Here is a 16,795-nt window from a genome sequence, read left to right as displayed (position 1 = left end):
GCTGATGTCTACAGTTTCTTCATGTTATTAAAAAAAAATCCTCTGCATAAACTTTGTTGACAGGATAAAAACTTTATTATGGAAAAAGTTTAACATTTTTAGGCAGCAAATTTTTTCAAAAGAATAACATGAACAAATGACTTTTTTCCTCAGGACTGATTAGGTTACTTAGTGGAGATCAGACAAATATTTTTTAAAAATGTCATGCAGTGTGAAGTGTTTTGTAGAGACTTGAACACCATTGTGCAATTGTACTTATTTACTTTTGAAAGAGTTTGGGGAAGTGAAAAAGGACAGAGGGTGGAGTTTTGTGTTGGTCGGCATCCAGCATGTCCAGGCACAAACAGCTGGTGTATACACCGTCCACTACTGCACAAATGTAAGCATTTCTAAGGAATTATAATAAATTATACTTAATGATTACAGATGGTTACTGAACTGAATTTTAGAATCAAACAACATGTCCATCTTAGTCCAAGATATACAGTCAGGTCCATAAGTATTTGGACAGTGACACAGATTATGTACAAAGGATGTGAAATAAAGCTATCAAGATGTGACTGTAAGGGAAAATAATCTTAAGCGTGCATAAAGTTTAATATTCTGCAAATAATGGAAACAGAAATGAAATTCTGCAAAACACCAAAAATAAAATGTGCAAGAGAAAATACAGACACTTATTCCTTATCTGACCTTTTGGCTACACGTCTTCTGTAATGCTTATAGGTCAGTTCTCTTTTCACACATGTCTTTGATCTTTGTTTAACTGCCAAGTCACATCCTAATTCTGTTTTACCTATTATGGTTGTTTCCTACTTCTGTTTTTTCTACTTCAGTTTTCGATCATACATGAGAGTGCACGTAGGCGCCGCATGACTCCAAGGTGTAAAGATGGCTTGTATCTTTCTTTGATTGGACATTTGCATAGAGCTGCCTGAACTCTGTGTGACCGTTCCGTGTGCAGAATAAAAAACAACAAAGACAACTGTTCAAGTCTCAACCAGTTATTTCTCTTCTTGCACCCACACTTGGAGAATTCCGTTTACAGGACTTTCAGGTTTTCAACGGTAAACCCCCTAGAATATTGCATTAACTCTTAAGGATTTACAAACTTATTTAACTTCATTTTCAGAGGCTCAAAAGTCCTGGGGGCTGTTTTTAATACTCTAATGAAAATCTTTGTTTGGGGTCTTTCTTCCACCTCAGTCTTTGGTAAAACTTAAAATCTTGTTCTTTTATGTTGAGATCAGGTGACAAAGTTTTCTGAGCTGAATGACAGCCTCCTTCACTTTCACTGACTCCTCTTTGGACCTCATAAGAGATAAGATAAGAGACTTTATTGTCACTGAATTTCCATACTGTGAAATGTGGGTGCATCTCATATTGAGAAATGTAGTGAACAGAAAAATGCAAATTCAACATTTGGAATCAACCCCAGACCTTTTATGCATTTAATTTGTCATCATTTAACCAGGGAAGAGGACACATCTGGACATGAAGCTGCTTGTCAGACACTTGTCCAATTACATTTTCAGAGGCTCAGTTACTTTTGAGTGTCTGAAAATGGAGGGACTTTGATTAAAATGATGAATGAATTCCTAAACAATTTATTCTTGGTAGTTCTTCTCGGTTCAACTGGACTAGTTTAGCTCTTTTGAAATTCAAAACTAGTCCAGTTGAACCGAGAAGAGCTACCAAGAAGAACAATGACCTGGGCAAATGAGAACCTACGCAGACACAAACAATTTATGTATTATATTTGCTAAACCCCTTGAATTAAGGCTGAAAGTCCACTCTTCAATCCGGAAATATTATTTTTATTTAGATAGTTGAATTCTTAAGTTTCATCACATATTAGTCAGCATTAGTATAAGTCAATATTAGTTAGGATTCCTTTGTGTCACTAGATTTTCTTTGTTTCACTGGTCAGTCATAAATTTCTTAGGATAGGTTACATCTTGGTCACATATTAAACTGACAGGTTTATGTTTACAGGACTTAGGTTTATCTTAGGCACACTTTTAAATACACATGCCCACAGACGATTGTAAACAACAAGAGATAAGAGGTAAATTATGGGGTTTTTCATTGAGTTGAGGAATTTAATTTGCTTGACTTTAGAGTAAGATGATACCAGTCCATTTTCTGTGATCCAACCCACAAGGGGTTGAGTCCATAGTTTGAAGATCAGTTTACAAGGATTATAAAAGTGATGTGCATGGCAATGTACAGGGTCCATTTTCCCCACTTGGGGTGTGGATCCTCAGCTGAGTTATATTTTGTTTGTGATCAGATCAAGTCAACAATAAATTTATAAAAATGAGACCTAAAAGAATCTGGACTTATTCTTGGAGCTGCCAACAAAAGAACACGCTAACAAATCCCATCTTGATTCCCTCATCTCATATCCACTGTAGTTGTGTATAGAAGGAAAAGTACAAAAGTTATGTCAATATCAAAATACTTAGGGATCTGGCTGAATGTGACAACAGAAGCTTAACCCTTTAACGCCAAATGTATCATATTTGACACATGAGTTCTGAAGCCCTCTACATGATCAGTGTGATATTTTTTTCTTGAAAAACCTGATGTATACAGTTAGATACATGGATACACAGATAATCCACCAAGTGCGAGGAGTTCGTTCACCAGAGGCCTTTCCTGTGACACTACAACACAGGTGTCAAACATGTGGCCCGGGGGCCAAATCCGGCCCGTCAAGGGTCCAGTACGGCCCGTGGGATGAATTTGTGAAATGCAAAAATTTCACTAAGATATTAAAAATCAGTGGTCTCAAAATCATTTTAATTCAGGTTCCACACACAGATCAATATGCTCTCAAGTGGGTCAGAACCAGTAAAATACTGTTATAATAACTTGTAAATAATAACTACTACAAATTTTCTCTTTGCTCTAGTGTAAAAAAGTAAAATTACATGAAAATGTTTACATTAAAAAACTATCCTTTTACAAAAAATATGAATAACCTGAACAAATATGAACAACCTGAAAATGTCTTAAGAGAAAAAAATGCAATTTTACCAACATTCTGCCTGTTACCAAATGTTTTGTGTATTTGTAATAGTAATGTAAGTTGTAATGCACATGTGTAAATTAAACTGATAAACTGAGGCAGAATATTATTAAAATTGCACTTGTTATTCTTAAGACATTTCAAGTTGTTCATATTATTCTGATTTTTACAGAAACTTTGTAGATGTAAACATTATTATAATATAAATTTACGTTTTTCGCTGTTATTATTTTCTGATCCAGCTAACATGAAATTGTATTAGTGGCAATGTGGCCCCTGAACTAAAATGAGTTTGACACCCCTGCACTACAAGATTGTCATTAATGAGGAAGGAGGCAGAACTTTGCCAATTTTGAAAAGGAATTACCAATTTGTTAGACATGTTTGTGTTATGTTATGTTTTTGTTTGTTCAAAAATAATAATATTTGAGCATTGAGACCCGATGTATCAAATATGATACAAAATTGAAACTCATACATGGAAAGTGATATTTGAAAAAAAAAAAAGTTTTGACTATTCAGAAGGACCAATAAAGGCTCCAGTTTCAAAGAACTGGAATTTTCTGTCAATTTTTTAATGGTTCAGTGTTTACAGGGTTAAGATATACAACAAAGCAATAAAGGGCATAAAAGTAACCAGCAGTATTTGGACAGTAAGAGCACTGTTACCTGTTAGTAAGGTCAAAGCTCTGCAAAACCATTACACAGCCCCCAGTATAACATGAATTCAAACAGACAGTAGTAATATGTAATCGTAATAGTCGTACCATCGCACATATATGGCATCTAACACATATAGGTGTATAGTTTTTCAAGCTACTTAAATTGTTTTGCATTTTTGTGACCATTTTTGTGATTGTGAGTTTATTTGTGGATTTCATTTTTAGTATTTTGTTCTGTTTTATGTGAGTGATGCACTGAAATACTGAAATACTTCTCCACCGTCTCATTTACAGATAACCACTCCACCAGTGCAGTGTGACATCTTTGGTGTAGCTACTCGCTGATGTTGCAAAATCTTTCTTGAACTAGTTTAATCTACGATAGTGTATTCTCTGTTACTGATTTACAATATTTGAAAGGATTGTAAAGGCCTTTTTATCAGGGCACATTGACCTACATGGATAATGCAAAGCCAGTCACTTTTAAGAGATCTGAACTGATAATCCTATAAGGAATTAGCAAACAGTATGACAATAAAGGTCATTCAGATGTCACAGTATCATATAAACCTTTGACTGAAGATAATATCTTGCCTCACCTCTCTTTTCTTTTTTTCTGTATTTTGCGTTTTTGTCAGTGGAAGTCTGGTGTTTTCCATTATTTAATTTATTGACTAGGTAGATGTTCATAAAAGCTCTGATTAAAGTTAATTGTTATAATATCAGAAACAGAGAAAACTGAAGAAAAAGATACTTTTTCAACAAAATATACCATTAAATGAACATAAAGCAATGTGTCCATGCACTGTCACTTATCAAACTCTATGGATTTTACAGATGATTCAATGTTGTAGAAGATGACGGTGTTTCCACGTTCGCTATGGAGCTGCATTTTACACCAATTATTAAATTGCATAAAGGCTCCCATAATGACAGGCTTTAAATATATTATATAAAATACATCAAAGGAATTAAAGCAAAATACAAAATAAATATGATAAATTGTTATTATATTTGGCAGTATATAAGAAGAAAGACATCTTTTGAAGTTTCTTGGTTCTCAAAAAGTTTTTTATTTATCTCATGAGCTCATAAGATAAAAATTGAGAAATCATCAAGTTGTAAATTAGGCTTATTAATATAGTCAGTGAATTATATTATATGGTGGTCTTCAGTAAAAAAAAAAAAAAAAAAAAAAGGCACTTTTTTTTTTTTTTTACACCATTTAAAGGTGGATGTTTGCGAAGAAAGAGCGATATGTTTATTCAGTATGATTAACAGCATCATGGAGTAGCTTTGAAGCATGAAGACCTCAAGATGTCACTGTGTCACTGCATGCGTTTGTTATCTAGTAGAAGAGAGACAAAGTAAGAGAACAACTTTTATTTAAACATGTGTTTTCTGTTTATACTTGCACATCCCAGCAGCTGGGACTTATTTTATTTTGCAAATTGATAATGTATTTTAATAATTTCAAATGCAAATATACAATATGAAGTTGACTGTCTTGTTCAATTACAATTTAAGTTTTCCTGCTTCATTGAATAGAAAATATGGAACAGGCAATCTTATAAATATTGCAAGTACATTTAATTGAAATAATGCATATCTACCGTCATATGAGTTTTAAAAAATATATATGCATTAAAAAAAGGAATAGGCAGTAAAAATCGAAAGAAAAGAGCGCCATCTACTGATTAAAAAAAAAAAAAACCCACACGCATATTCCTCGGGGAGACCAGCCACGGCCTATCGGGTTCAACGTGTAAACACCTGTCACCAAGCAACGGTCATTGGCGTCCTTAAATGCGCAAAGGATTATGGGAATCTGAGGCCTGGGGATTGAACGACCGCCCTTTTTTGGAGCAACGAGAGTAGAACAGCAGTACATACGTCGAGGGAAATATTATCGCCAAACAACTGTCTGAAGCTGTGTAATCGAACTCGAGGTATGTATATGGGTTGTTTTAAAGGTCCACGTTGACCCTCTGTTGTTATAATTAGGAAATCTGTCTGGGAAAAGTGTATTTTAATGCGCGGTTTGATGACGTAATGTTGATTGTCAAACACGAAATGGCGAGTGTGCTAAGAGGCCCGTTACCTACGGCACTCCGGGATTTTAGTATGTTTATTCTCTTCGTTTTTCGGTTTGGAGACGATTATATGGGTATGTGTCATGCTGGTAAGTTTGGCGTTTGTTGTATATATTTCTTTAAAATACAAATGTACTTATTTTGGTCTTCGCAGTATGTTTGCTAGGTAAGCTAACGTTGAGCCGAACTAGCACAGCTTTCTACGCTAGCAAGCTGTGCACCAGGTGTCGCACTGGGAGCACTGGTATAATAAGCCCTTAATCTAAAGAGACAGATCAGGATCAGCTCTTAATATTAAGCGGGAAGTTTTTGCAAAATTGTTGTCAAGTGTGTCATTTAACCAGCTGTTGTTTAAGTGGTTTTGTGGGCTTTTCACATTTGTGTCTGTTCCATCATCTTGTTCAGCAAACAATCTTGCTGCTTTGCTTTTTAAAATCAGCATTTCTTGATATTAATAAAGTATGAGCATGTTTTATGTGCTTTCAGTTAAAGAAGACACCGAAGTTAACATTATAGAACCTTTAAGTTAAACGGTGTTAAGACACCTATTACATTTGTTACCAGAATAGACAGATCAGCTATAACCAACTTGAAATATTGATTCTCTGCAAATTATGATGGATATTTACTTTGTGGGAGGAAATGATTGTGTTCTGTTGATTTCATTAAGTTGTCTGTAAATAAGAAAGTGCAGACGTGACTCCACTGGTAAAAATAGACACTCTTACCTGGGATCCAGACTATTTGAAGTGACGACTGGAAATGTTCTTAATAGATAGTAGTTTACTTCTAACCATGGTTGCATTACACTGGTCTACAAGGAAAATGCTTCCAGAATAAAAGTAATAAAATTTTACTACATGAGAGTCACTGATAAAGAAAAGTCAAGTCAAAAATGCTGGTTGGCTGAAGTTTCCAAGATACAGCCTTGGGTCAAAATGTGAAATTCAAGAATTAACGAGAGAATGGGTTTGACTCAAAAGGAATATTTGTCTCAGAGCTACAAGCTCTACTTAAAAACACTGTCTGCACATTAGAATACATTCACTTTACAGGTTCTATTTAGTGGAAGATTTATAAAACTATTGTATAAATGTACATAAACCAGTATATATGTGTAATAACACTCCATCATATACCTTGAAAACATGAGCAAACCGGCACTTTTGTCATTTATTTTCCAATTAATCTTATTAAAATACGTAACATTTAGCACATTTAATGTCTGAAGCAAATCATTTCAAAAAAATTGTTGACCAGTGTTATTAGATCCATACTCACCTTCCTGGTCACAAAGCTGCATGGGGTTAATGTGATGGTAGCTTTATGTGTGTGTCTAGCACTAAGAATTTATATCTACCTGCTACTTTGTGCTCTAGAGTGTGATCAGCTGTACGATGGCAGCTGAGGTGGACATTGACCTGGAGACGGATGAAAGTAATGAGTTTCCAGCCCATTACAAAGTCATGATGGACAAACTTAATGAGCAACGACAGCTGGACCAGTTCACTGATATTACTTTGATTGTGGATGGTAAGTAGATATTGGTTTTATTTCACGTCATCATCATGGTGACTGGAGTTTTTAATGCTGTTAATATCCACATTTGTTTTCTTTTGTAGGACACCAGTTCAGAGCCCATAAAGCAGTGTTGGCGGCATGCAGTCAGTTTTTCCATAAGTTCTTCCAGGATTTTACCCAAGAGCCACTGGTGGAGATAGAAGGTATTTACAGTTTTAATGAAATTCTTTGATGGCCTCCCACTTGGATAGATGACTTATGAGAAGTTAAAAACCAATCACTGAGGTTTTTTTTTTCCCCCAATGGCATTGGTTAAGTATGTTGTTTTAACTTTATAGATATCAGAACACTTCATGAAACCTAACATTGTTGTTGCTAAATAATCACATTCCTGAATTTGTACTAAAAATATCAAAATAAGTGGTAGGAATAGTACAATAAATTGAATACGATGCAATTGCTAAAAATGTGAAATCTTTGCATGTGTATGATGACATTTACGTACTAAAACAAGTGGTGCCAGGCACAGCGAACCCCGCCCCTCTCATGAATTGTAGCTTATTTTGCATCGATCCAGCTGATGTCATCATGTCTACGCATGTGGGGATGTCAGCGTATCAGTTGTTTCTATATATGTGCCAAGTTTGAAGTAAATTGAAAAAAAAAAATGATGTTTTTATAGACATTTGAAATGTTGCCCATTATAATTAAAGGGGAGAAGAAAAAATATTTTAAAAATTCACAAAAATTAGAACTTTCTCCTACTTTTCTCAAAATGTAACCACACCTATTCTGGGTCACTGGTAATCTATAAACCAAATTTGGTATGAATTCAGCCAATAGTTTTGCTGCTACAGACATGTGAAATTTCACCCATTATAAGTAAATGGGAATTTTTAAAATTTTTTTTTAAAAATTCATTTAAAAAAATTTAATTTTGATCTACTGTTCCCAAAATGTAATCAGATCTATTCTGGGTCACTTACAATCCATAAACCTAATTGGGTATGAAATCAATCAATAGTTTTGCTGTAAGAGTGTTAAACATCAAATAAAGAAACAAACAAACCAAACCAAAAACCCTGTGCTTACCCTTTGTGGGGTGAGGTAACAACTTCCAAGCAACTTCTTACATGATTTGTTTCAAAATATTCTAATTGTTATTTCTTGTCTTTTCTATTTCTGAGTTACTGTATTACCAAGAACAGCTTTACGTACCTCTTTTTTTCTTTGGTACATTTTTAGGAGTTAGTAACACAGCCTTTCGCCAGCTGATGGAGTTCACCTATACAGCCACGCTGGCTATCTCTGGAGAAGAGGAGGCATATGATGTGTGGAAGGCTGCTGAATATCTCCAGATGCAGGAAGCCATCAAAGCCCTTAACAACAAGTAAGACTTTACATGTAGCAAACCAGATATTGCTTAACACTTTCAGTGCCATGGGCCGATTAAATCGGCTTTACGAATACAACCTTTAAAGTTCCACGGGCCGATCAGATCAGCTTTGGAGAACACGCCATATTTGTGTACAAACAAACCATCCACCCCCATTTCTTTCTCACATTTCGATGACGTTCTTTCTGTGTCCCCCTTTTGAGACCAATCAGACGGGAATTTGAGGTCACGCGACCGAATAATATTTTTATATCTTTTTAATGTTTCTTATTCTCCGGTGTTTCATCAGAGGGAGCCCTCCATGCCGGGGGGCGGCTGTGGACTCCGGGGGCTGTGGCGCCTTCTCTCACTGGGGTCTGCTCCTTTCTGGTGGGTGGGGGTCCCAGTTGGCCCTCTCCCACTAGTTGGGATGCGGGGCTGTGTTGCTGGTGCCTGGTCGCCGGGGTCGGCGGCTGCATCCTGGTGCGGATGGCTCCCTGAGACAGCGCCTCCTAAATTGATGTTTTACTTTTACTTGTACATTTTTGTTCTGGTCTACCCGTGCTCAGTCAGTCTTCTTAAGTATGTGTGAGCTTGTGGGTTTGCATGTATATGTGTGTGTGTGCGGGTGAGTGGGTGGGTGTGGGTGGGGGGCGGTACTGATTTTTAAACTGATATGTAAAGCACTTTGTGCTACAGTTTTTAATGTATGAAAAGTGCTATATAAATAAAGATTATTATTATTATTATTATTATAAATTATGCAAATTACGATCAATAATGAATCGGCTGCGTCCGGTGCGTTTTGAATCTAATCAGCAATCGGTCGGATGTTACTGAGCGGTTTCCTGCAGGATTCTGCAAATATTATAAAAACGACGCGAAATACTGAAAAACGGCCAAATTCTGTGGCACTTTTAAGGCTTATTAGCCCCTTAACTGTCTGGCACTTAAAGAGTTAAGAAACTGAAGCATGTCACTGTCAGGCTTTAATCAGTCCCATAAGTATATAGATGTACTTTACAGATTCTTTCTTCTTTTCAGGATAAATGAGAACTCCTCACTGACATCAAAAAGAAAAGGTAAAAAGAGGAAAATTGCTGAGACGTCCAATGTGATCACAGAAAGCCTCCCTTCAGTGGAGGGAGAACAGGTCAGTATTTTCACAGTGGTGACCACGGTCAAAGTAGCTGACAGTTTAGCTGAATGAAAGAGACTGAGGTTTGTGGTGGTATGAATGTCTAATCCAAAAATAAGATCATAAATGGCCCTTACCCTTTTCTCAGCATATGTTCAGGTCTTAATATGTATGATGTTCTCCAGGTCGAGATTGAAGTTTTAGGGGAAGGGCCAATTGAAGTGGAGGAGTCTGGACTTGAGGAGGTGGTCGATGCAGTGAAGAACGCCCAAGCTGCATCAGATGACTCTGCTTTAGCTCTTCTTGCTGACATAACAAGCAAATATCAGCAAGGGGAACCGACACTGCAGGTGATTAAGAAAGGAGACATAGAAGAGGTATGTTTTTTTAAAACTGCTTTCTCATCCAAGCTGATTTTGTCTTCTTCTGGTTTATTGATGGGTTGACACTGTTTGGTGTTTGAAAAGTTCAACATGTTTCCTTATTCTTTGTGTCTATGCTAAGCAGGAGATCGCATATCAGGAGGAAACTGTGACTGCCTCAAAAGTGCTGGAGAACGTTGAAGTTGTTGAGGTCCAGATTTCCCAAGTGGACAACATGTTCCGCTGCAACAAATGTGACCGTAGCTTCAAGCTGTACTATCACCTCAAACAGCATTTAAAGACACACCTCGGGTCGTTGGAAAAGCCCCATGTGTGCAGCCATTGTGGGAAAGCCTACACAAGGGAAGGCGCATTGAAGCAACACATCAGCACATTTCATTTTGATGTTGAGGAGCTGTCTCGAAACCAGAGGCCCCAAAAAAAGGTGCATGTTTGTGAATACTGCAAAAAGCACTTTGACCACTTTGGGCACTTCAAGGAGCACCTACGGAAACACACTGGTGAGTAATTAAAATGTGAGAAGTGTTCTGCTTCTGTGCCGGATGTATTCAATTACTAGATAATGAACTTCAAGCAACTGGTGTTAGACTTATTTTGGCTTTTTGTTTCTCTCAGACTCTGTTATGGCTGCCTCCCACTCACAAACGCACAATGAAAGTCCTGTTGTAAACACAGTATTCTACAGTGTTGTAATATGGATTGCCTGGCATTGTGTTATTATTGTCTATAGTGATTAGAGTTTCTCAGCACTATAAGCATATGGTTAGTCCCCATTAACAACGACTCCACTTGCACTACATTACTGAAAACACTGCTCTTCAGATACTGTAAGTCTTTAAGTGATATATGATTTATATTTACCTGTCTTTCAACCTTCATTATGATTAAAAAAAAGTGTTTTTGAAATTTGCTAACTAAAATTTTTAGTCACTTTAAAAAATATTGAGATGGTTCTGTATTGTATTCACCGTTCGTTCAGAATATATCATGATATGCTTTTTTGTCTGTGTTTTTCCTCTAGGTGAAAAACCTTATGAGTGCCCAGACTGCCATGAGCGATTTGCAAGGAACAGCACTTTGAAGTGCCATATGGCAGCCTGTCAGAACGGGGCCGGAGCCAAGAAAGGACGCAAGAAAATCTATGAATGCCAGGTACAAGCAGCAATCAAGGACACACCTACCAGTACTGTGTAGAAAAAAGATTGAAATTCACATGTTTATTGATAGAGAATATGTTAAAAAAAATGTAATTGACAGATGTTTTCAATAGAGTGAATAGTAATACTGTTTGCACTAGTGTTGTTTGATACAGTATATCACTGTAGTTTGGGAAATATGTCTTTGTAATGTCTATATTGTACATCCATGTTTAAGTAAGAAGGATGCATCACATGCCACTCTTATTATACCCCTGCCCACCCCAGATGGAATATAGATATAACGGAATTCATCCTTCCTTTCGTTTTTCCTTTCGAGATTTTTGTCCATCCCATTTCTGACACTATTCACTCGATTCTTTTCAAATTTCACACATGTTATTTACCACCAGAAGAGGTGCAGTACACAGTTTGATAGCTGGATTTCAACTTTGGGATTTTTTAAATTAATTTCTCTAAATTTCAACTTCAACAATTTGTCCAACTGATTCCTCGAATGTTACTCACCCAGTTTTTTTTTTTTTTTTTTTTTTATTTCACACACACAAGTTCTTACATGTGCCTTTCTCCCAATTTTTGCTTTTTTTTTTTTTTTTTACACACTATTTTGAAAAGTTTTAAAAAAGATTGAAAGTTAAGATTCAAAATTAATCCCTGGGTAGGCCAGGGTATCAGTGAGCAGGAGGGGCAAAGTGCTGTGTGACCAGGCGGGGCTATTAGTAAGATCTGCTTTTTCAATTGTTTAATCTACACTTCATCTGTCTGAAAGTAGGGATGTGACATTTGGTCAGTAAATGCCTCTGATATGTGAGGATACCAGTTTTAAAAAAGGGAGAATCTGAAATATTTTTTTAACAACTGAGACTGTTTTGTCCACTGCCTCCTCCAGGTGTGCAGTAGTGTATTCAACAGCTGGGACCAGTTCAAAGACCATCTAGTGAGCCACACAGGGGACAAGCCCAACCACTGTACAGTGTGTGACATGTGGTTCACCCACCCGAAAGACCTGAAGGCCCACCTTAAGGATGTCCATTCCATCAAAGGCAATAAATCAACACAGGAATTAGTTATCACCGACTCTGCCGCCACCGCCGCCCTCGCCATAGCAACACAGAACATAGAGGGAGCAGAAACCGTCCTTCTGGATGATGGAATCCAGGTGGAGCATGTCACTGTGGAGCCCTTGGATGTGATGGAGATGGAGGAGACTGCAACTGTTGTGGTGGAGGACGGAGGTGTGGCAGAGATGTGCGAAGAGGACGTAGAAAGGTTAAAGCAGGCGGGAGTGCAGATCCAGGTGGTGCGTGTGACCACGACAGAAGTTGACGGGCAGCAGGTGGTGAACTCTCAGGTGGAGGTAGAGATGGAGGGTGAAATGGTTAACGTTGAGGAAGTGGAACAATCAGTGGTTGTATGATACTGTTAAAGCAGTTGTCTTAAGTGAACCACAGAACACTGTCTCAAATGTGACTGGCTATGTTCTTCTCCTCACAGAAATCTGCATGTGTGATGCAGCATGTCACCTCCATTTGTCCTGCTGTTTGCCATCACGCTGACTCGCTCTGTCTCCATCACAGTCACACTGAACTCTGATGTACAGATGGAGATCAAAGACATTTCTTGCCAATTATCCTGTATTTATTTGGAAGCTGTTTCCTCTGATACCACATTCTTGACTCCTTAGCACTTATCAAAACATTTTTCATCTGCTTTTTTTCTCCATTTCCTTATTTTACCTCAGAATTACATTGCATTTGTTTCAATTTTGGTCAGTTGCCATTACAATTTTACAATGAATGAAATACTCTTTTGCAGTTCATATAACACCTGATGGATGGTGCTGACCTTGATCAGTACTAATGCTACAGTTTTGTTTAAGCTTATATTTTCATATTGACTTTCGCTGTTGTTTTTTTTTTGTTTTGTTTTGGTTTTTTTTGAAAGACCAATATTGAATAAAATCAGTTTCCAGAATGGGTTACTTTTCTTGGGGGTATAGAAATGTACTGGTTATCTTAACAGTATTTAGTAGGAAATGTTAAATTAGGCAAAGCTGTTTGCTGTTTCATAATGCAGGCTTTTAAGTCATGGTTTCCCCCTTTAAAAAGAATCTGGGGATGAATTTCTACATTCATAAAAATTCAGATGAATTTTTCAGCTTGTCCATGGATCCTTAAAAACTTTTAAATTTGATTTTCCTCAATTATGCTTAAAATTGATCATCTTTAAATCTGGAAGTCGAACTTCATAAAAGGATATTTAAGTCATGGTTCACCTTAGGAACAGAACCTGGCGATGAATTTACAAAAATTCAACTCAGTATCATTTCTATCATAATATTAAGTCAATTGTAGATTATTAACGCTTTCATACATTACTATAAAACTAAGTAGGATTATTGCTCCCAGACAAATAATTTGTCCAATTGGATTATTTTGGCTGAGATGCATATATTACAGTTAACTGTTTGGTTAAACACAACTTGAATGATAATATATTTTTTAGCATAGGATCATCAAATATAACACAATTTATTTAGGAAAACTTAATCTAAAATGTAGTAGATCTTACACATGACTGGTAATACCAATTATCTGATAATGTAGAAGAAAATACTAATTGATCAAATAATCCTTGTAATAATTTTGGTTCTGAACTGTGGAGCAACTACTTTGGTGTAGTATACTTTTAAGTGAAGCTTCAACAACACCTTGCATGAAAGGGTTAAAATGACGGATTCAATCTACATTTCACACGTGACTACATAAACAATAATACACTGAACAAAAATATACAGGGTGGGGAAGCAAAATTTACAATATTTTGAGGCAGGGATTGAAAGACAATGAATGACCAATTAGTTTATTGAAAGTCATGAGAATTTATTTGCCACAAGAAAATTGACATAATAGAAAATGTTTTTATTCTGTGTCCTCCTTTCTCAATAACTGCCTTCACACGCTTCCTGAAACTTGCGCAAGTGTTCCTCAAATATTGGGGTGACAACTTCTCCCATTCTTCTTTAATAGTATCTTCCAGACTTCCTCGTAATAGTTTTGCTCATAGTCATTCTCTTCTTTCCATTATAAACAGTCTTTATGGACACTCCAACTATTTTTGAAATCTCCTTTGGTGTGACGAGTGCATTCAGCAAATCACACACTCTTTGACGTTTACTTTCCTGATTACTCATATGGGCAAAAGTTTCTGAAAAGGTATGGATAATAGTGTTAGGTATGATTATGACATCAATATATGTTTGGTTTCAAAACAATTGACGTAGTGCCTGCTGAGAAAAAACAACTAAATGTTCATTGTAAATTTTGCTTCCCCACCCTGTAAATGCAACACTTGTTTTTGTTCCCATTTTTCATGAACTGAACTCAAAGATCTAAAACTTTCTTGATGTACACAAAAGGTCTATTTCTCTTACAAATCTGTCTGAATCTTAGTGAGCACTTCTTTGCAGAAATAATCCATCCACCTCACAGGTGTTGGTTATCAAGATGCTGATTAGACAGCATGATTATTGCAGAGGTGTGCCTTAGGCTGACCAATAGAAAATGTGCAGTTTTACTGTATTGGAAGGGGTCAGAAAACCTGTCAGTGGCGTAACCTCCATTTGCCTTACAGAGAGAAATAGGCCTTTTGTGTCCAGAGAAAAAGTCTTAGATCTTTGAGTTCAGCTCATGAAAAATGGGAGTAAAAAAAAAAAGTGTTGTGTTTATATTTTTGCTCAGTGTATTTAACCCATAAACACCCAGAGCTACTTTTGTGTCAGTTCCCAAACTGATTTTTCTCTCTATTTAATCTTTCTTAAGTGATATATCAACATTTCTCATAATATAATACTCTCCATTTTGCATTTTTTCAGTGAAAATTGGGTATTTTCCTCTATTCACTTTACTGATCATGTACTTTAATCATCATGGTGAGATTCCATTTGAGGGTTATCATACCAAAAACACTGAAAACTTGAGAAAAGGTGACTTTTTCAGTAAAATATATCATTACCTGAACATAAACCCAGTGTCTCCATCCACTGTCATTAATCAAACTCCATGGGTTTTACTGGTGAATCAATGCTGTAGAAGATGACGGCGTTTCCACATTCACTTTGGAGCCTCTGAACACTCAAATGGGTCATATCTGATGACCATGAAAAGATGACAAACGGCATTTACAGCAATTATTTACATGTACTGATAGGATTAGTTGCTCTAAAGTTATTAAACATTTTTAGATTAGTAGATGCTTTTGGTCACTGGTGTATATTTGGGTCTTTATGGGTTAATGTTTTAAATATATGGTCCAGGTGTGTGCATCTATCTGCTGAAGAACGCACATTAAATGTAGTTAGGCTATAAGACTAAAAGATTGAATTTTTCCATCCAAAGTTGGGAAATTTCAGGCTCAGGCTGAATAGGCATATATTTACAGACTGTTACTGTTTTGCATGATAAGAATATAATATACTGTAGGTTTTTATGTTTAAAGCAGGGGTGTCAAACTCATTTTAGCTCAGGGGCCATATTCAGCTAAATTTGATCTCCAGTGGGCCGGACCAGAAAAATTATAACATAATAACGTATAAATAATGACAACTCCAAATTTTTGTCTTTGTTATAGTGTAAAAAAGTACATTAAATTATGAAAATACTTACTTTTATAAACTATCCAAAAAAAAGAAAAAAAAAACCCTGAAATTTGAATTAAAAAACGTAAGAAAATGTAGTGCAATTTTAACAATATTATTCCTCAACTTATCATTTCAACATGTGCATTATGGATCAGATCTACAAAGACACTAAACACTTAGGAACAAGCAGAAAACTTGTTAACTTTGTGCTTAATTTTCTTTAGACATTTCAGGTTGTTCATATTTGTTTGGGTTATTCCCATTTTAGTGTCACAGGATAGTTTGTAAATGTAAATATTTTCATAATTTAATGTTATTTTTTGCACTAAAACAAAGAAAAACAATTTAAGTTTTTGATTCTAGATTTTTTTTGGCTTAATTGTAGATTTTTTTTACTTAATTGAAGATTTTTTTTGGGCTTAATTCAAGATTTTTTTTTTTACTTAATTGAAGATTTTTTTTGGCGTAATTCAAGCTTTTTTTTTTGCTTAATTAAAGTTTTTTTTTTTTACTTAATTGAAGATTTTTTTCTGGCTTAATTGAAGATATTTTTTTTTTTACTTAATTGACTTTTTTTTTTTTTTTTTTTTTGGCTTGATTCAAGATTTATTTATTTTGTTTACTTAAGTGAAAATTTTTTTTTTGGCTTGATTCAAGATTTTTTTTTTACTTAATTGAATTTTTTTTTGTCTTAATTTGAGATTTTTTGCTAAATTTGAGATTTTTTTTGTCTTAATTCAAGATTTTTTGCTAAATTTGAGATTTTTTTTTGCTTAATTAAAGATTTTTTTTA

At 35.7% G+C, this 16,795-nt stretch overlaps 1 protein-coding gene across 3 annotated transcripts; it reads left to right on the top strand.

Moving 5' to 3' along the window:
* Positions 1-5,499: 5,499 nt before the first annotated feature.
* On the top strand, positions 5,500-13,341 carry znf131 (zinc finger protein 131). 3 transcript variants are annotated; one of them, XM_030144025.1, is made up of 9 exons: positions 5,500-5,645; positions 7,169-7,322; positions 7,412-7,513; positions 8,556-8,700; positions 9,730-9,838; positions 10,009-10,200; positions 10,328-10,706; positions 11,228-11,358; positions 12,253-13,341. In XM_030144025.1, the coding sequence occupies exons 2-9, from the start codon at positions 7,187-7,189 to the stop codon at positions 12,778-12,780; spliced, it is 1,722 nt and encodes a 573-aa protein (XP_029999885.1). In that variant the 5' UTR covers positions 5,500-5,645; positions 7,169-7,186; the 3' UTR covers positions 12,781-13,341. The 3 variants fall into 3 exon arrangements, with proteins under 3 accessions (XP_029999885.1, XP_029999884.1, XP_029999883.1); XM_030144024.1 differs by lacking the exon at positions 5,500-5,645 and adding an exon at positions 5,745-5,878 and having other exon boundaries at positions 10,331-10,706; XM_030144023.1 differs by lacking the exon at positions 5,500-5,645 and adding an exon at positions 5,745-5,878.
* Positions 13,342-16,795: the final 3,454 nt, after the last annotated feature.

Source organism: Sphaeramia orbicularis, chromosome 9, assembly GCF_902148855.1.
Source record: "Sphaeramia orbicularis chromosome 9, fSphaOr1.1, whole genome shotgun sequence".
Classification (NCBI taxonomy): domain Eukaryota; kingdom Metazoa; phylum Chordata; class Actinopteri; order Kurtiformes; family Apogonidae; genus Sphaeramia; species Sphaeramia orbicularis.
Note: the sequence above shows the minus strand (reverse complement) of the source record. Positions and strands in the feature narration are given on the sequence as shown.